Source organism: Sipha flava, unplaced genomic scaffold (assembly GCF_003268045.1).
Source record: "Sipha flava isolate LNK unplaced genomic scaffold, YSA_version1 325_pilon_pilon, whole genome shotgun sequence".
NCBI lineage: Eukaryota > Metazoa > Arthropoda > Insecta > Hemiptera > Aphididae > Sipha > Sipha flava.
In genome coordinates, this window is record NW_020273010.1 from 313,803 (window position 1) to 334,137 (window position 20,335).

The 20,335-nt window shown below is 26.0% G+C and overlaps 3 protein-coding genes across 4 annotated transcripts; 2 read left to right on the forward strand and 1 right to left on the reverse strand.

Annotated features, from left to right (window-relative positions):
• Positions 1-666: 666 nt before the first annotated feature.
• LOC112686845 lies at positions 667-9,890 on the forward strand. Its single transcript, XM_025559304.1, has 7 exons — positions 667-789; positions 980-1,198; positions 2,257-2,697; positions 2,791-2,889; positions 7,617-7,807; positions 9,301-9,598; positions 9,678-9,890. Exons 1-7 carry the CDS (start codon positions 667-669, stop codon positions 9,888-9,890), a joined length of 1,584 nt encoding a protein of 527 aa, XP_025415089.1.
• Positions 9,891-11,245: 1,355 nt separating this feature from the next.
• LOC112686820 (exosome complex component RRP43-like) lies at positions 11,246-15,423 on the reverse strand. The gene is made up of 6 exons (XM_025559265.1): positions 15,157-15,423; positions 14,210-14,243; positions 13,986-14,123; positions 13,631-13,925; positions 12,721-12,942; positions 11,246-11,358 (listed from the first exon to the last, which is right to left on the reverse strand). Exons 1-6 carry the CDS (start codon positions 15,171-15,173, stop codon positions 11,261-11,263), a joined length of 804 nt encoding a protein of 267 aa, XP_025415050.1. The 5' UTR covers positions 15,174-15,423; the 3' UTR covers positions 11,246-11,260.
• A 177-nt stretch (positions 15,424-15,600) lies between these two features.
• LOC112686819 (cyclin-A2) lies at positions 15,601-19,405 on the forward strand. Of its 2 annotated transcripts, XM_025559264.1 has the most exons (8): positions 15,601-15,815; positions 15,885-16,196; positions 17,176-17,346; positions 17,412-17,666; positions 17,731-17,954; positions 18,024-18,228; positions 18,293-18,543; positions 19,048-19,405. In XM_025559264.1, the coding sequence occupies exons 2-8, from the start codon at positions 16,035-16,037 to the stop codon at positions 19,157-19,159; spliced, it is 1,380 nt and encodes a 459-aa protein (XP_025415049.1). In that variant the 5' UTR covers positions 15,601-15,815; positions 15,885-16,034; the 3' UTR covers positions 19,160-19,405. The 2 variants fall into 2 exon arrangements, with proteins under 2 accessions (XP_025415049.1, XP_025415048.1); XM_025559263.1 differs by having other exon boundaries at positions 15,601-16,196.
• Positions 19,406-20,335: the final 930 nt, after the last annotated feature.

Genomic DNA, 20,335 nt, shown 5'->3' on the forward strand with positions numbered 1-20,335 from the left:
ATGCATTCAATTTTATGTTGGTTGAGAGTATCTTTTATACTCTACTATCTATTTATCTTATCTGGAATTTTGTTAGTTAACTTTTAAAAGTGAAAATGTGGAATCAATACTTTCTAGGTTTCATTTGTTTATTATGCATAATTGATTCCATGTTAGCTATTGTCAAATTTGTTTGCATACCACAGTTTTCTCATTCTTACATCAAATAATTTTATTTAAATGTGACACTCTGAATTTACTTTAATAATATCACATTGAAAAAACATGGTATGTTATCAATTGAAACACATACCTACTGAAAAAGTTATTTATTTTAATTATAATGATAAGACTTCATAATTTCTTTATTCATTTTTTAACTTAATAAATTACCAAAAATATTGATTAATTATAATTTATGATTTATTTATTTTGTCATGTATTGATGTTGTTACAAACTTATTTTTATTTAATTTTTGGCTGCAGTTTAAAAATATATATATTTACAAAGAGTTAACCATTATAGATAAATATCCCTGTTTAGAGTTAATGCTATTATATGTTGTTAGTTGCTATAGATAATACATTTTATGGTTTTACCTATATAAAAATAAATAAGCTATTAAATATACATTTTGGTACCTATTCAAAAGTATTTAACACTAGAGTTAATTCATAATTTTAAATATGTCTATCTTGAATGATGATATAAAATTGAATATCCTTTCTCAGGATCTTTTAGTTTACATATCTCATCTAGAAGAATCTTTTAACGAAATTGATGAATCGGACGAGAAAACTATTATTCAAGTAAATTTAAACTAAATTATTATTAATAAATATCACCTTGAAGAAAATCATTCCCAAGAAATAAATTCTTCTATATAAATGGTTAGAAAATTAAAATCTTTAGATGTTTAACTTTTATATTCATAAAACTATGTAGCCCAATGGTTATGTTATGCATATTTGATAACAGTATTGACTTGTTTTTTATAAGGAATGGTTACTTTTGATCCTTGAAAATTCTAATGAAGACATAGAGGATGCTCGTATCCGTAACATGGCACTGAGTCAAATGTTAATGGACATCGAAAATAATAAACTGAGATCTCCATTCAATGAAAAGCCATCACTTCATGCATACATGAAGTTAGTTGATTGGTTAAAATCAATGTTGAATCAAAATGCGTCATTAGAAAAGGAAGACAACACTAATGTATTACTATCATACTATAAATATACACACCTATTTCCAATTTGATGTATGTATGTTGTACACAGGCCTATTCTAACCTACTTTGTTGCCTATGTTATACAAACAAATTTTCTGTCCCCTTCCTAAATTTCTTATCTGAACACTGTTCACAGTTTTGTTAACTTAAAAATTGTTATTAATTTATATTTATGTAGTTGTTACGTGCCACCGGCTCGATTTCAAGTGTTGCGAGTCGAAGATGTGTTTAATTTAAATAGACATGAGACTTTTAATACATTAATACATTTATTTTAATACTCAAAGTGTTTAACAAAATTCTAATACAAAGTGACGTGGAGTAGCTTGTAACATAGTATTTAAAACATATTTTTTATTATGTTTACAATAAATGATTATTCTACAAGTATTATTATGATTATTCTTTCTGAGATTTGATTTATAAAGTCGCCTTTGTTTTTTGAACACCTTGTACACCTGGTTAGTTCGGCCCTGGTAGTATATTGACCCTAAAGGGTAGGTTTATCTAGATGATTTGATAATTTTTAATTTGTTATTTCAAATGTCATTAAAAAATGTATTGTTAAATGATCACTACACAAATAAATGTTAATTAAACATTAAATTATTTGATATTGTCTGGATTAAACAAAAGGACCAATTCGTTTTCAATCTTTCTTTAGCTAAGGTATTTACTTGGGTATATTCTAACTTATCAATTGTGAGAACAATATCAATAGATAACATTAACAATATAAGTATATTTTTATATTGTCACAAACTTTATCTTACTTTATTTTGTGGACATATTTACCTCAAGTGACTTGTTTTAAAATAAAATAGTTTTTTTTTTTGGCAATAAGTTTTATTTAAACACAAAATAAAATTTCCATACCCAAGAAATTTAAATATTAACAGTGTACGAATTGTTTCACGTGCACATAGAAAATATAACTTAAAAGAAAGTTATTTTTTATTTTAAAAGTTATTAAATTGCATATAAAGTTTAAGTTAGTTAGTATTTATTAAAATGTCTTTAAGAACTTCTATCGATTTTACAGTATAATGTGGATAAGGAGCCTGAGAATCGCGATTTGGATCTTGATGAATTTGAACATTTAATGTCTGCTGATAATCGTACCTACGTAGCAATTCGAACTTTACCAAACAATAGTGGTGTTTTCGGTTATGTAGCTATTTCGATGGGTGATGGAGATGATACTCAATGGTTGAATTGTAAAGGCCATCCAATACAAACACCAATTCCATCACATTTGCATGTGGAGCATCTTAAAGGACATTTTCAAATTTTAGAGCCCAAACATCCTGACGTTAAAAAAGTATGGATGATTTTGAAAAACAGGAGACCATTATGTACAAGAAATGATTCTTATGGTTTTTATAAAACATTATATGAAAATGTCCAACAAGAAATGTTGGCTGAAAGAAATAACACAAAATGTACTCATCCGTTCATTAATAAGTTACTTAAATTTCTTGAGGTAATAATTTTTAAATTAAGTATATATAAAAAAAAACATACTTAATAATAGTAAATAATAGAAGCAATATATATTAAATATCTAATTTTATAGATTGACTTGAAGGCTATTGGAGTGAGTGATCTTAAAATGTTTTGTAGAATCAAGATGCTTTCAATATTAAAGAAGCAAATCAAATCAGTATTGATTGAAGTAAGAAGATATATTATCTACTAATATAATATAATTTATTTTTAAATTGAAAGGAAATATAAAAATGATACATACATTGTAAACGGATAGTTTATAAAAGGTTCATATGGGCAATAATATTAGTGTGTGCGTTGTAAATGATCATTATTAGTCGATGACGACTAGATTCCGAATACTCAATTACGAAATAATTTCAGATTACTTCAGAAATAATACGGGTGATTCACCCGGTTAATCACATTTTATAATTAAAAAAAATAAAATTTTAATATCGACGAATACATAGTTTAATAAAGCTGGGCACATATCGACTGGTAAAAAGGGTTAAGCGACAACTTTACTACTTTTCAGGAGAGCAAAAACAAAATTTTCATATTTTCTTAACTTTGGCGTTGTCACTTCGGTATTTATTTAAGCATTAGGATTCCTAATTTTAGGAATAAGGTAATTATATATTTCCATTCTATTAAATGTTATCTTACTGGTCTGACACTAATTACATTGAAATATTAAGTACATTTTTTATCATAACCAATTTAACTAAACTTACCTTTTTTTGGCGCTTGGCTTTAATTTTTATTACGTAAGTTTGTATACCTACCTCGGACGTATAAAGACTTTTACTCATATAATCACTTATATCAATATAAAAAATGGTTTGATACACATAAGTCATATTATTATTATTATGAAAGTTGATAAGCAACCATCGTAGGGGCTAAGTGCCATGAATTTGTCGCTTAGCCAATAACATTTTCAAGAATTTCGCTTAAACCCTTAAAAAAAGCGTTTTACCCCACTTTTATAACAGTTGGATCGCTTGTCCCAAAAAATAGAAATTCTTGTACTTACTAAATGGTCAGAACAACACTAGCGTTAGTGCTACGAAAGCAGTGCATACTACTTGCGTCCGAGATTATTATGAGTAGGTAATTTGCGTCCCACCAAAAAAGGTTCAAAAAAGGTCATAACCTATTTGCGTCCAAGAGTACCTTTTGTGACAGCCAAATTGCGTCCCAGCACAAATAAGTCATAAACATAGGATAAAATAAGTATTACAAGTAATTAATCACATTTAAATAAATAAAATTATATAAGCTATTTACAGATCGTGTAAAAATACATTTATTATTATTAGGGCAGAGAACTTGTAGCTCTAAAAAATTACCAAGTATGCACTTAAATATACAAAATATGCATTTTAAAATTCATTTTTTTGAACATAAAATAAGAATTTTTCTGTAGGTACTTATTATAATGAAAACATTTTATTTACAATTTTATCTAACTTACAAGTTAAAAATAATTAATTGGGTTTATTTTATGGGTTTTCTTATCTGGATACTTATTTTAGGCATTTTTTATAATAAATAGTAAATAGAACGTGTTTGGACCGTCAACCGTTGAGAAACAGCGATTACTGATATATGAATATGTCCGATATCGGCGTCAGGCGTCCCCGTGGCCCGTATCAATATTTTGTGCGTTGAACAATATTATCTCATCTGTCTATAAATAAAATTTATAACTCGATAACAATACTACTCTCGTGACGTGTTTTTAGAAAAACCATGATGGGTCCGGGAGAAGTCAAAAACCATATTAATATTATGGTTAAAATTTAAAATAATTTTAAATTCAATGTTATTTTGTTTGTATAAATAAATAAATAAAAACGTAGACGAAAAAATATTGTTATATGATAAATTATTTAAAATATGCATCTAAAAGTATAAAATGGAAGAAATATGCCATAAAAACAAAAAAACCGCAAAATATGCGTTTATATGCACAATAAAATTTCAAAACTAGCTTTGCGGAAGCACGAAACGTATTTGTTTCGCAATCTGCTATTTTTGTGACTGTGCAACAAAAATATGCAAATGCTACAAGTCCTCTGCTCTAATTATTATTAATAAAAACAGATGAAATTGTCAATTGTTAAAAAAAATAGAAAATTAGATAATTTATAAAACTATTAATTATTTATTTAAAATAATGTTGGCTGAAATTTGAGTGAAACTTTTTTTAAATATATAAAAGCAGAATTTGTTTTTTCTTTGAATTTTTTTATTTCATTATTTAATAGTCAATTTTTTGATATTTTTTTCTTTTATAATCTTTTTTGGGCGTATTTACCCTATTCATTAACATATAAGTATTAATTTTAAATGATTTTAAAACATTTATAAATTTATGTATATTTGGATGGCTTGAGTAAAAAGATGAATTTAATTTGGAATGAAAGGCTTCACATGCGTTTGTTGTTCGTTGTACATTAATCGAACATTATGCCAATATACTTGGAGGAAATTGAGCATTTTAAGATAATATAATATGTATAATATTCTAATATGTAGTCAGTAAATTCTAAATATTTTTCTGGAATGATTGGATAGATTTTATAGACAAATACGTCACTTAACATTTTTGGAGATAAAAATGTAAGACCAAAACAAATTCTAAGAAGTGAACCTATTTCTGATTTATATCAAATTAAATCAATTTTATTTTGTTTATATCATATAGGTACTACCTAAGCTGTATTTTAATTATGATAATTTTGTAATTGTTAATAGGTACCTACTCAATTACGACTGATAGAAGTTCCTAAGAATTGGTATCTTTATAGGATTTTTAAATTTTAAATATAATGTTTACCTAAATACATTTTTATTTTATTTTTAGCATATAGGTACTAAAATGAGAATTAATTATGTTCATAATCTATTTGTTATTACTTAAATATGAGTTATGACTGATAAAAGTATCTAAGCATTGATATTTTTTGTTGTTTTGTATGAGATCTTATTTTTTTCTATTAATTCTAAACTGTTTAAATTATTAAATTGTTAATTTTGAATTTTGAATAAAGGTTATTGTATTATTTAAATTTTTTTGATCATTTTTATTTAATCAAATAATAATTTGTATTATTTTGTGAAATATATCGTGAATACAATTTGTATGAAACATTTTAATAAAATTAAATAAATAAATAAATTACTTAAAAATAATATTCAATAATTTACCTTGAGTAATTTATTATAAAATATTTAATATTATCATAGATTAAATATACAAAATATTTATTCTATATTTCATTGATTTATCTTTGTAATATTATACACCAATCAACTTACCCCAAGTACGGGGTAAGATGACGAATACAGAATTTTTTTTGTAAAATTTATAAGTGATAAACCATTTAATATTAAAACTTGAAATTATTACAAGCTATTCTTCATATTTAAGACAATGCTTATACAAAATTTCATGATTTTCCGACTATTATTTAATAATGTAAATATTAATCAATCCTTATGTTCGTCCACTTACCACACTCTCTCCTATCTCTCACATATTTTTTCCTTATTCTATCTTCTCTTATCAATCTACTCATCCATCTAAGCATTCTCATTTCCGCAACACTTATACTCTGTTCTATTCTTCCGTCAATTCATTCTGCTCAACTATTACACTAGTGTAATAATACACTACTGCCAGCCGTTCATGACTTTTTTTTTTTTAATTTGTATCTGTATCTAGTATGTGGAGGATTAACTTTGCATCAGTCGGAGTTTATCGATTTTAGCAAATTGTTGACGAAAATAAAAATTTTACAATTTATAAATTTGTCAATTTTTAATATTGAATATTAAAAAAATTAAATATACGCTCCGACCGATTCAAATTTGACTTGTTTACCAATTCAAACAGCTTTACATTTTTTAAATCGAACCTCTAGAGTACCTTAATTTTTGTTCGTCGCTAAGGTTGTTTTGATGAAAAATTAATAGGGTTTGCAGGGGCGGTAAATATCACTGTATCTAAACGTCCGACAACAGTTGGTAACTTAATGTCCAGACTATAATCGGTAGAATAAGGAACGCCCGACCATGGTCTTTAAGATAAGGAATGCTCCACCATACTAAGTTAAGAAATATGTGAATAAAAACACCGTCCCTCACAAATATTACCTATACAATATACAACATAATATATTTAGAATTTTTACCTAAGGCCCTTTTTTACTTATAAACTTCTCTCACTACTATAATTTAACTGAAAAATACATATCCCTAACTTACATTTATAATTATTAAGTAATAAGTAAATTACAGATACTAAAAAAAAAAAAATTTACATATTATTTGTTTATAGTTGTAATTTATGATAATTTTTTACAAATTCTTTTAATATTTAAAAAGTTAAGTTAAAGTTTAGTAATTTCGTTATTGTCTATTTCATTAGATATACTTTTTTCAATATAAATTACTGATAAACTAATGAAACGATCTTGTTCCATAGAAGTGCACAGCCAATTTTTATCCTGCGTATGGCTGAAAATGGCCTCTCACATGATGCTGAACCTTGTGGTATTGTGAGCGCTAATTATATAAATTTAAATAAATTTAGATAAATAACACAATTTACAACTTTATAAGTTTTATCTGAATATTTTTTTTGGGGCTAAGCCCCCCTTAGTCCCCTATTTACGTCTATGCTTATGTTTTACGCTTTTTATGTATACTTCGATATCTCATTGAGATCAAACTTGATTATGTTTTTGCAGTGTCTTTTGGTATTCAGGATTTATTTTTATTTTTTGTACTATAGGGCGTTATTTATTTTACCGACCATGTCGTATAAATATGGCGTTTTAATATCATTGAATTTCATTGTCTTGTAGCATTATAAACATAAGTTTTAAAATTTCTGTATAGATTGAGAAAAGGTTTGAGACTTTAGAAACCGCAATAAATGTTTCAACGATTTCTCCTATGGTTCCATTGCCACTGAAATGCTGTTATAGCTTTGTGTCTTCCACTCTATGGAATGATTTGCATCAACAACGGCCTAGTACTAAATATATGGATATCTTGTCACATGAATATCCTCAATATTTATTTCCAAAGTAAATACAAATTTTTTTATTAAAATAGTGGTGTGTATTCATAAAATGAAATTTATTTAATGATAATAACTTTTTCCAGTTGAATAATGAATTTTGTACAGGTTTGGTATAATAATTAATAAATAATATTGTTTTAAGTAAAAGCATTGTGAATTTTGTGCATACTAAAATTATGGAAATCCTCAAATTCTGATTTTTGGTATTATGTACTTATAGACTATATGTACATATCAAGTTTAGTCAAAATTCGGACAAGTCTTTTTAGAATTATTCAAATTTGAAATTCTACATGAAGATGGAATTGTGAAATAATTCAAGTTTGGTCTAGAAAATTAGAATACCCATATGATTTTTATTTGTGATTGATAGACATTCAAAACAAATTAACTAATTTTATTATATTGGCGATCTTGAAGTTATAATGACAAAATATAAATTATCTAATCGTTTTACACTACTTATAACTAGTTTTAAATTTAAATAGTTTCGAAAGAATTGGTCTGAATTTTGAGATACAAAAAATCCATGTATTGGATAATATAGCTTGTTAGTACATTTACAATTTCTAATAGTCAAAATTTGAGTAAATTGCAAGCATAAAAAGATTAAGAAATTTAAAAATCATCCTGCATAATATAATTTAGATAAAGCTTAGGTACATTATTAGGATACAGGACTTTTAGCTCTAAAAGGGCACTAAATATGCAATCATTTATGCACTTAAAAACACTTTAATATGTTCTTATATTTTTTTAAAATGATTTGTATAAATAATATATAAATCATTTTTAACAAAATATGTAGGTTATAAAATTTAATTTCTTGAAAATTTTTCTTCTGACCCTAAAAAATAAATTTCCTAGTATTTAAGTAAAATTATTAAAACTAGTAGATAATTAAATAAATGTTGTTTCAAATTGCCTAACTGAAAAAATTAGCTGTAACAGCACAGTGTGCACACAACTACCGCACTACATCGACCTAATTAACTGGGATGTATTTAAAATAGATTAAATCAATTACTCTTAAGTTAAATATATAAGTAGATCATTTATTAAAGTTGTCATGTTATTTAAAATTTAATAATTTTAATTTAACTTAAAATTCTGATTTTATTCCTATTTTCCAATTGGACCAGGGAATTTACTTAATTTTAATTAATATTTTGCTATAAATTATTTATAATATGCATATAAAAGTATAAAATGCAAGAAAAATATGCCCTAAAAATAAAGAAAATTCGAAATATGCACATATATGCCAAATAAAATTTCAAGGCTAGTTTTGTGAAAGCAAAAAACGTATTTGTTTTGTACTCTACTATTTGTGTGATTGTGTAAAACAAATATGCGAATTCTACCAGTCCTTTATCCTAATTATATTTATTGCATTTTGATGAATATATACATATATGTATGATTTGATCTCAAATTAAACCAAATATTTAGAAATTAATAAAAATTTATGGTTGATATTTTTTAACTTTTTTAAAGATATTTTGAAGTATTGATAGAAGAAAAAAAAGAGATATTGACCAGTATTTCCAGTAAATACTGTAATATATTGGACGAGATGTTTGCCGATTTGGAAAACTCAATTATTTCAAACATAAAGAAGTATAGGGACGCTAAATGGGAATGGCATCTAGCTCACGAGATTATTTATGCATATAATAAAGAAAAGAGTTTTAAAGATAGTTTGTGTGCAGTAGAAAATTCTGCTGATGAAACTGCAGATTCATTTTTATCAGTAATTTTAAACGAAATAGAAATGACTCAAAATAAACTAAAAGTATTTATTTATTTTTAAATATTTTAAAAGCTTTCATAATATTTTTGTAAAATAAATATTAACATCTGTTGTATACTAGTCGTTAACAATAAAGAATGATAAATTAAAGGAACAATTACCGGATTTAAGAAATGAAGTCGCAGAAAGAAAAAATATATATAAAACAACAGTAGATCAATTTGAAGATGATATGGATAAATTAAAAAAAGAAATCAATAATGAAAAACGAGATATATTAAAAAGGGAAAATACGATAATTGAGCTTCAAAGAAAAGCAAACGAACTTGAATAAAATTTGTATTAAATACGTTTATACAAACATTTTTTTATTCAAAACATATATATATATATATATATATATATATATATATATATATATATAATTTTATTTTAAACGAAAAAATTATTTTTATACTGTATTAAATAGTTCTAAAATGATTCTTCTCAATCATAATTTTAAATAAAATATTTGAAATAATACCTTTAAAGGTATTTCTATTTTATGGGGCACTCTAAATTTTGGAATTTTTTTTTATTTTGGTTTTTTTTTTTTTTATATATTTTTTGACACTGAATACGATGGTGCAAATGAAAATTGGTGCTGATAATTAGTTTTGTAGTTATAGTCATTTAAAGTTTTGCTTAAATAGCTCATGTTGGTAAATAATTTAAATCTGTACCATGGAGCAATAGATAACATGGTACTTAGAAGTACTTACTGGAAGTTAATAGAATGATGTGCCTTTTTTTGAAATTTTTTTTTTGTTACGTTCAAATCAGTACGATAATATAATATTATGTGTATTATTATATTTGTCGAATTTTACTTTTTTGTCTTGCGATCTACTTGGGGTGGTGTTGCATGGCAAATTGAAGGATGTTTTCGTTTTTAACTGTCCAAACCGGCGAGTAATCTTGCCCGGTCTTGAGATGCACTTAAAATTAATTTTTTTTACCCAATAACCTACTTGAAGTGGTGTCTTAATATAAAATATTAAGGTTTTTCGGCTTGAAAATTATAATTTTAAGTAGTATAATTTAATTATTAAGAGTACAGTTAATTTTTATGAATTTTAATTATACTTTGCTTCTCAGATCAAGATTTTAGTTAAGTAGAAATTAAATTATAAATACATCAAATTACTTAATTCAGTGTTGAATGAAACAAACTAATAAACCAATAATTTTTTTATTGAAAAATAAATATTTTATAAAAAAGTAGTAAAAAACTAATAAATTGACAAGGAGATTTATACTTGGTTGGAAATTATTTTTAACTTTAAAACCTCTAACTTCCATATGGTTTATGAAAAATGAATTAAATATTGATACCATTATTCTTCTTTAATTGTTTTAAGTTACCAGGTACCAAGATGGAAAGACCCAATCATTGTAGAAAATGTAGAATCTCAATAATAAATATCAGTATATAATAGGATACAATGTTTTATATTAATTAAATTAAAATTAAAATAAACAAAAAAATGGTAAAAAAATGACAATTTAGAAGGAGGAATTTTTCATTCAAAAATTAATTTAATTTTATTAAATGTAATGTTTATCAATACTAAAAGATAAAGTATAATCAACAAATATATACTTCATAAAAATACAAAAAGTTATAAGTATTAAAAATTCAAACCAAAATAATAAAATAAAATTTTATTGTACTGATTTTATAAGTTCATGAACTGTCTTGGCTCTAATTTTGGCATACTTAACACAATTTTGAATCTGATTATCTTTTATGTAATTTCCTCCTGAAAATAATAACACTACATTTTATTCAAAATAAATAAATATAATTATTTATAAATATCTAATAGGATATTAGGTAATTACAATAACTTAAATATTATTATGAATGAGGAGATTTGGCGCAGAGTTTTACTGAAGTGTTTATGGATATAATGGAATACTTGGCAGATACTTTTTGATTTTTTGTCTGGATTTTTTGCAAGATAAAAAAGGAAAGTTTGGGTTATTTACTACCAACTATACTGCAGATAAAATTGATAGGATTACAGAAAAATATTGAATTTACTATGGTTAACTATTAAATACCATTAAAGAATCAGTAAAGAAACTATTTGAGCCAATTTGGAAGACAAAAAGAGTATGTAGCGTCAACATACACAATGCCTCGATTTAAGTTTAATTGTTTAGAAGGTTCAGATAAAATGAAGACATATACATGGTTAAAGTCAGTATTTGAAACTGAAACACTAGTGTTAGTGGGAGAAAATTCAAGTTTAGAAGATGAATGCGAGTTCAACAATAAAAAACAAAAAAGGTTTTTAATAATTACAAAAAACAACTATTACTGAAAATTAAATGAACAATTATTTAAATTCTCAAAATCAAGAAATATCATCATTATTTATATATCCATTAGTTTTAAAGCTATTCTTAGAATACAACACTCCACTACCATCAAATACATTTGTAGACTTTTTTTAATTGATTCCATAATGAGGATTGTTCAACGATTCAAATTAAGCGATGATCTTTTCACCTTGTAATTTTAAAACAATAGAAGCATTATAGCTGATAATTGAAATGTGCTATTTATTTAATAATATTAAACATTTTTTTTATAATAAAGTACCTATAGTCAAATTAAAATTTGCATTAATTTATGTTTTGAGTAAAGTATAATATATTTACTATTTAAGAAATATAAGAAATAATGTTTTGTATACATTTACTTCAAATTAAAACATTTAGCATGTAACGTAAAATAATTTTATAAAGATTTATTTTTTATGATAAACTAAGGTTAAGAAACAGATGATTTTCTTGAGGAACAAGGAAAATAAAAAATTACTTTTTTTATAGGAACAAAGAATTAAACAAGTTCCTTTTGATATTAACTTTACGAGAAACTGAACCAATTTCTATTTATACTAAATAAATGATATACCTTATATAAAATAAATGTTAATAATACTAGTGTTCAACTTCCAAATAACAATATAATTAATACCTACTAAAATATTATGATGGACCACTTAGTATAATACAATAAAATATAAATTACAGACTTGCAGTATATTAACATATAGTTGAAAAGTTTGCTTTTTAATGCATGGCAAAAATAATTATATAAATTAATGGATTACCTGGTTTATGTAACGAAAACAGTAAATTACCATCAGTAACAACTGAAAATTTACTGATACATAATTGTTCTTCTTCTTCAGTTGGATCAGCTAAAATATATTTATCATTGAATACTCCAAAAGTAGAAGCTACAGGTAAACAATTTAATTTTAGAAATTTATAATCTTCAATAACATTTATTTCATCAGTTTCTTTGTCATATTTTACTTCTGGTAATTTAACTGAAAAAAAAAAATAAATAAATAAAAAATTTAAGTAAATACTAACTTTAATATTAAGTCTATTTTCCATAAGCAACTTTGTATTGTCACAGAAGAGATAGTGGTACCACTGAAAAATTTACATTGTGTTGTCATCAAATTTAGATGCCACAAATGTGCTTATGTGATCAGTTCTTGCTAGAAATCACGTCACAGTAAGAAATACTCTAAATTAATGAATTAATTCCATAAGAACTACAAGCCTACAATAAGTTTGGGAAATAGTATGTTCTAGAATAACAGATTGTGATATTTCTAAAAAATTCCATAGAATATAAAAATGTCTGATGGCTATGATGATAATTAGTTATTGTATGTGGTAGTACCAAGTTGAATGATTTTATTATGATGGATGAAAATATACCATTTGTATATTTTATTGTTTGAGTCTTGGCTATACTTAGCAAGTGTAATAGAAAAAAAAATTGTCGATATTGGGTTGAACCTAAAAACAGCTCTAACTATTTAATGGTATTTATTCCCAAAAAATCCATAAAATATTATACACTATACATAAAAAAAAAATGTAAAATGTACAAAAAAATAAAATTGTGGTTATTATATGAAAACCATATGAACCATATGGTTAGTATAGTATCACTGTCTTTTCTGTATTGGCACACAGTGGCTCATGCAAAACAGACTTTACCTGTCTGTAATGCTGATAACAAAGCTACAAAACATGCATCTAATACAGATCCATCATAGTTTAAACAGTATATGTCGCATGATAGAATCCATACTAATTTATCAACACATATACACAATTGTTGAAGGTCTAGTATTTTGCAATTATTACACACTTCATTTAGGAAACTGGTGGTTTCCATTGCTTCATCACATGGAATTCCAGGACGAATTTTTTTATAGCATAGACTAGGTAATTCTACATTTACTAAAAGGTATCCAACATCAGGACTTTCAGCTTTAGGAATACCTAACTCCTAAAAAAAAAAACAAATTTTTACAAATTGATAAAAATTATTAAGATTAACAATACTAACAGCTTTTATGCCACAAACTACAGCTGTATTTCCAATTTTTATTACCGATGATCCATCTGCTGTATGTATTGAATTAATATTTAAGGATGCATCACGAAAACCTGTCAAACCCCTACCATCGCTTCTTTTTTGAAGCGCCTAGAATTATAATATATCATTATAATGTACAATTATTAAGGGTACACATAAAAATAATCAATTATTCAAAATACTAATAAACTTACTAGATATTCTTTGATGTATGTCTCTTGTATATTTCTGAAAATAAAAGTAATTAAAACAAATTATTATTTTCTATAGAAATAATATGAGTCATATACTAGAATATTTTAACTAATATTTGTTTAGCTATATATTTCTATTAGGGCTGAGCAAAAATAGTGCAGTAGGCAAAATCAAATTTTACCACCTCTAAAAATAAAAATTTGAGCTCTTATTTTAACTTAGCCCCTCCCCCTATTTTTTATGTGACATATCTATGTAAAAAAAATTTTAATTTAATATAAAATTATACTTAAAGACTTAAAAATGATTTCTATAATTATAAATCAAAACCATTCACTATCGTGACTGTTGGAAATCGCAGAAGTGATTGTGTGGTTATTTATATTTTTGGAATAATTGAAAATGTCCTGCGTAGGTCATAATATAAAATAATATAATAACTTTAGACAATATTATTTTATTAAATAGGTAAGTGATTTTTACGAATAAAGTAATTTAAATATTTCTTTTATAAAACACTGACAGAACTAAAAATAATGTATGTGTCAATTTTGAAAATGCCACCTCTACTAAAATACTTAGCTTACCTATACCTTGAGCTGGCCCTGATCTCTAAAATAAATTAAAACAATAATCATTAAAAATAAATGTACTGTAATAATTTGTGCAATAGTTATGTCTAAAAAAAAAATATTAAAGTAATAAATAAATTAGAATGATTAAATAATCTCATTCTTAAATAGATGTATAAAACATTGTCAATAATGCTTCTGATTTGGACTTGAAATAATTTTTTAAAGTTATTAATTTAAAGTTGAGAGTATATATTCGTATTTGACTATAAATCTACATTGATCATGAAACCGGTACAAACTAACTGACGTGCAACATGTTATAGCAGGACTAAACCTTAGTATAAAATTGAATAAAAAAAGGTTGTACTCACAACTTGATCGAGTTCATCTCGAGCCGTGACACCTTCGTCCACGAATACAATCAGTACACTTGATCGTCGAGGAGCAGTAACAATACCAAATTTTTATGGGAGCAATTTTTAAAATTTCAATCGTTCATCGAGGACTGTCATTCGTCAGTTTCCCAAGTCTGTAATTCGTTATCTCAACGTGCACGGTTTGGTCACAGAATATAATAGTTTGGTCGTTGGCGGCCGCCGGTCACATGGACGTTATCAACCGCGGTAAGGCTGTGTGCAGTGTGACCAACAAGCAACGTCGGCGACAACCGGTAAAAAAACCGCCGGGAGTGTCGTTGCTCGCACAACTTGCTCCGTGCACCATGACGCCACCGTCACTGCCCCTACTCACTGTTCACCGACACCAGTCCGATACTCCGAACACCTGTCATTTGAAAAAAAATAACCGTTACAACTCCCTTGTCCGTTCGAATTTTTGTTTGCGCTACTCTTTTCCACTGCTGGCGGTCGGGTCGCGTACACGGAATCCGTGTGGATCTCGCCGGAGATTTTTTTCCCTCCCGTCAAATTTTCGCACCATTCATTTACGGCCCAGTATACGCGTATTGTTTTTCTCGTATCCGCTCCGCTCCCCGCGCATTTGCACAGTGATTGTGATCCGATCAAAACCGGTATTATATAATAAAATTATTTCGCAATCATTTTAACACATTTTATTTCTACCGCGTAAAAACCATCAGGTCTCCCGATGTCGACTATTCGAGCCTGAAGATTGTATACGTCAAGAGCACATCACAACACTCCCGATAGTTCGATACGTTCGTTCAGCCGCCGCCGCCGCCGCCGTTAGTTATTTGACACACATCATTTGATCGCGGAGAGTCGAAGAGATGGAGTTTACGGTTTTTAGAGACCAAGAGAATGCGGGCAACGTTTTGCGTAACAAGGAGAATAACTTGCCGAGAGACAGACTGACCAAACGACGGTCGGTGCTCGGCGTGCTGAATTCCAAGCAACCGTTTAACAAACAAGAGCAGCAGTCGAAATTGAAGGTACAGTACCCTAGTCGTTCTCTTTAAAGTTTTTTATTTTATTTTACCGTAGATTGTGTATGGTGATTACCGTTTATTCAGAAGTAATTTCGTGACGTGTCTCGAGTTATTTTTAACCCCAACACCCGCAGTCCCTATTACACATGTGAATACAATACGCTCAGTGTTTCGTCAATTCGCGGTATTTCCATCTGTAAATTTGCTTATTAATAATGTCTTGACAATTATTTAGATTAGACTTCAATCAGACGAGGGGATGTAGATTGGTCATTTGTAATTATTGATGGCTGTTTTATAGTCGTTTGGCTTTATTTTGTTTTAATAAAATTATTGTTCGTTATTGCCAGTCAGTTATATATTTCTTTTACATTTTTCTCACAATACAAATTATTTGTTTAATTACTTATGTAAATTAACTGTCCTTGGGGAAAATATATCTAGAAAATTTTTGTTTTATTTGTGTAATCTTATGCTTAGAAAGTAATATCTGGATTCATGATAAATCAAAGCATGAAAATATGATAATTATTAAATTTATGTTTGAATGTAGGTAATATTATAATAGCTAAGTAGTGTATTATCATTGTACAATTTTAAATTATTTAATTTAAGATTGATACTAAATTGTTTTTTATATTACACTCAATTTGAAACACTTTTATAGGTATACTTATAATATTTAAAAAAAGTTAAAATTAATTTTATTTTCATTAGTTTTTAAGGTAAACATATATATAAAGCAATATAACTAAATATTTTTAATGTTATATTGTTCAATATATTTTAATTTTAAATATGTTTATATTTTAAATGCTTTTTTTGAGGTCTATCTATTTATTTATTCCAAAGTATTTAAAAATTGTTTGATTTGAAAATTATACAAATTAAAATAATATATGTACCTCTTGCTTTAGTTATTTTATTTAAAAACCTACAACTACCTAATTGAAATTTATCAATAAAAATAATTGATTTTTAGACCCAAGGAACTAATACATTTTGTTTTCCTACCAAATCTTCTATACCATTTACAATTCATGAAGATGATGCAGTTGATTTTAAAAAGGCTGATGAAAAGTTATTTGATAAAAATGTGGAAAACACAAAACCAGCAGTACTTAAGAATGAATCTAAGATCAGTGAATCAGAGGTAAATAAGTCAGCAACTTAGTATTACATAATGAATTCAATTAAAAAACTAACTTTTTTACTAAGGTTATTGTACCCAATATATCAGCAAAAGAAAGGAAACCGCTATCTGATTTATGTCAAGTTAATCAATCACCTGTAAAAGCTGTTGGTGAAAGTGCTGACAAAAGTAGTGTCGTAGATGATGATGATGAATCATTGGAGACAAGTCGTGTGTATTGGCCCATGTTTGATCATGATAAGTCTATGACTGCACATCGATTAAGTTGTAACATAGACACTTACACATGCGAATTATACTTTTACCTTAGGGCTGTTGAGGTAATGAAACATTATTATTCTTATCCAGCTGTAACATTTATAAGAAATTATTTTTTATTTATAGAAATCTCACCGTCCTAAACCTGGCTATATGAGAAGGCAACCAGATGTTACATACAGTATGAGAGCAATATTAGTTGATTGGTTGGTTGAAGTAGCGCAGGAGTACAAATTACAAAATGAAACTCTGTATTTAGCAGTTTCATTCATTGATCGTTTTCTTAGCTTAATGTCTGTAGTCCGAGCTAAACTCCAGTTGTTGGGTACTGCGGCTATGTTTGTTGCATCGTATGTGTCTAAATTAATTTATATATATATAATTTAATAACAACTAAAGAAATAATATTTTTTATTCAGGAAATATGAAGAAATTTATCCTCCTGATGTTAGTGAATTTGTGTATATAACTGATGATACTTACACAAAAAAACAAGTGCTTAAAATGGAACAGTTAATATTGAAAGTTTTAGGATTTGATGTATCAAATCCTACAACCATTATTTTCCTTTCTCATATTTGTGTTCATTGTAATGTTTCGTTGAAAGTCATGTACTTGGCAATGGTAATATATAATATTTATTTATACTTTTCTGTAATGGTATTAATAATGTTATTTTTTTTTTTAGTATTTAGGCGAATTGAGTTTATTAGAAGCTGATCCTTACTTATCATTTGTGCCTTCCATGATAGGCTGTGGAGCAGTTGCATTAGCTAGATTGATATTAGAGTATGAAGATATTTGGCCCAAAGAAATGTCCGATTTAACTAATTACTGTTTAAATGATCTGATACCAATTCTTAAACATTTAAATCAAACTTACAAAGGTGCACTGCATATCCAACAGAATGCCATCCGATTAAAGTACAAGTCTACTCGGTATGTATTGTTCATTTAATTTAAATATCATAATAATGATAACAGTTCAAATAATAAATAATGCTGTTATGTATTTTATTTTCAAAACATGAAATGCATTGTCTTACATGTATCATTCTAACTTTTTATTTATTATCTTTAAAGTAGTTTCAATATTTTTTAGTTATTATATTTTTTTAGGATATTTTTAAATATATGATTAATTTTTTTCATTTCTTATTGAATTTTTAAAAACTTAATATTGTGACTGGCTTCATTTATTATAAATTTAAATAAAAGTTATAGATGTCTTAAGTTCTGAATAAAGAAATATTAATACTTATGCTATCAATCATTAGTTATTATTAATAATTATTATATTAAGTAATAATTTATGTCTCATTATTATTAGTTTAATTAATACTATAATTCCTATATTGGAACCAAGAATTTTATCTTATATTGTATTTATTTTTAATTATGTATTTTTAATAGTAAAACAAATTACCTTATTCTCTGTTTTAGATACCACTGTGTCTCTGATATCGAGTATAAAGATTTAATTGTTCCCGAAGAAACAACTCAAAAAGAAATGTCAGAAAGGCTTAAGCTGGTCGATGTTCAAGACAAGTCGTGATTCAATCGTTATTTATTTGTTTTCGATTTTTTTTTTTTTTTTATTATTATTATTTTTAATTCTTTTACAGCGAATGAAACATTTTTTGACACTTTTGAAATTATATATTTTTAAGTTTAAAAAACAGAAATAAGTTCAAAACGAACCATAAAACTGGAGATTCTTATATTTCGCGCTTATAGAGTCACGTGTAAATACAAATTTTTTACTTTCATTATAATTCAATTTTTTTATACTTAACTAATATATTAAATTAATAAATTATTTTTTTACTCTTATTAATTTAATTATAATTCAAAAATATTTGTGTTTTTCAATTGTTGCCGTTTATTAAAACAGGTATATATACACTTGTTAAAAAAGATGATGTTATTATCATAAAATCACTTATTATACGGCATATTATTTTACTTTATATTATATTATTTTCTTTTTTTTAGTGAAATTTGTAAAATCGAAAAAAAATAATTTTAAAACAAATTACCATTAGTAAATTTTGTTGTGAAAATTGTTTTGACTTGTAAATCCATTTTCAATAAAAAAACACAATATTATACAGAACTAATTTTTTTTTTTTTACGTTCAAATGGTTATTACTGTTGAAAACAAAACAAATCTAAACATGAAATTAAAAAACTTTTAAGTAATTATTGAATTTTATATCTAAAATTGAATTTAGCATTATTTCTAAAGTAACACATGTAACTAGTGATTGATTATTTAAAAATATTTTTAGTACATTTTTATTATTTTATGTGGCTATTGCATTGTTAAATATGAAATACTTATACTTAAACATTTGTTTATTCAAATAATTTTTAGGGTTGTTATCTTTACTTTTAGTTTATTCTTTGTTGATTTTACAGAAAAGGGAAAATATGATAATTTAATCTTTTTACTTTGTACAGGTGGGAAAATCAAAATGTAGATTGGGCTAATTTATGTTATAATAACGTTCACCTCTGAACTATTCATATTTCTGGTTTAATTGTTGGGAACATATTCTCTATATTTGGTTCAACTAGATATTACAATTTTGGCAGGTTTACACTTATACAGTATAATTTTTTATAATATATAAATATTTATTTTTACATATTTTTAGACTGGAGAGTCGGACAGATGTATGGAAAAAAGATTTATTTTCAAACAAGAAACCCACCAAATTTTGAAACA

Bases quoted from the DNA above. Each gene is read 5' to 3' on its own strand.
- LOC112686845 (XM_025559304.1), top strand. From the start codon at position 667: ATGTCTATCTTGAATGATGATATAAAATTGAATATCCTTTCTCAGGAT. The intron at 790-979 runs GTAAATTTAAAC...GTTTTTTATAAG, and splicing joins ACGAGAAAACTATTATTCAA to GAATGGTTACTTTTGATCCT. The intron at 1,199-2,256 runs GTATTACTATCA...TCGATTTTACAG, and splicing joins AAAAGGAAGACAACACTAAT to TATAATGTGGATAAGGAGCC.
- LOC112686820 (XM_025559265.1), bottom strand. The intron at 12,943-13,630 runs GTAAAGTCTGTT...TTTTTTTTTCAG, and splicing joins GTTATCAGCATTACAGACAG to TTAAATTACCAGAAGTAAAA. The intron at 11,359-12,720 runs GTAATCCATTAA...TATTATTTTCAG, and splicing joins GTTTTCGTTACATAAACCAG to GAGGAAATTACATAAAAGAT.
- LOC112686819 (XM_025559263.1), top strand. From the start codon at position 16,035: ATGGAGTTTACGGTTTTTAGAGACCAAGAGAATGCGGGCAACGTTTTG. The intron at 17,347-17,411 runs GTAAATAAGTCA...TTTTTTACTAAG, and splicing joins CTAAGATCAGTGAATCAGAG to GTTATTGTACCCAATATATC. The intron at 17,667-17,730 runs GTAATGAAACAT...TTTTATTTATAG, and splicing joins TTTACCTTAGGGCTGTTGAG to AAATCTCACCGTCCTAAACC.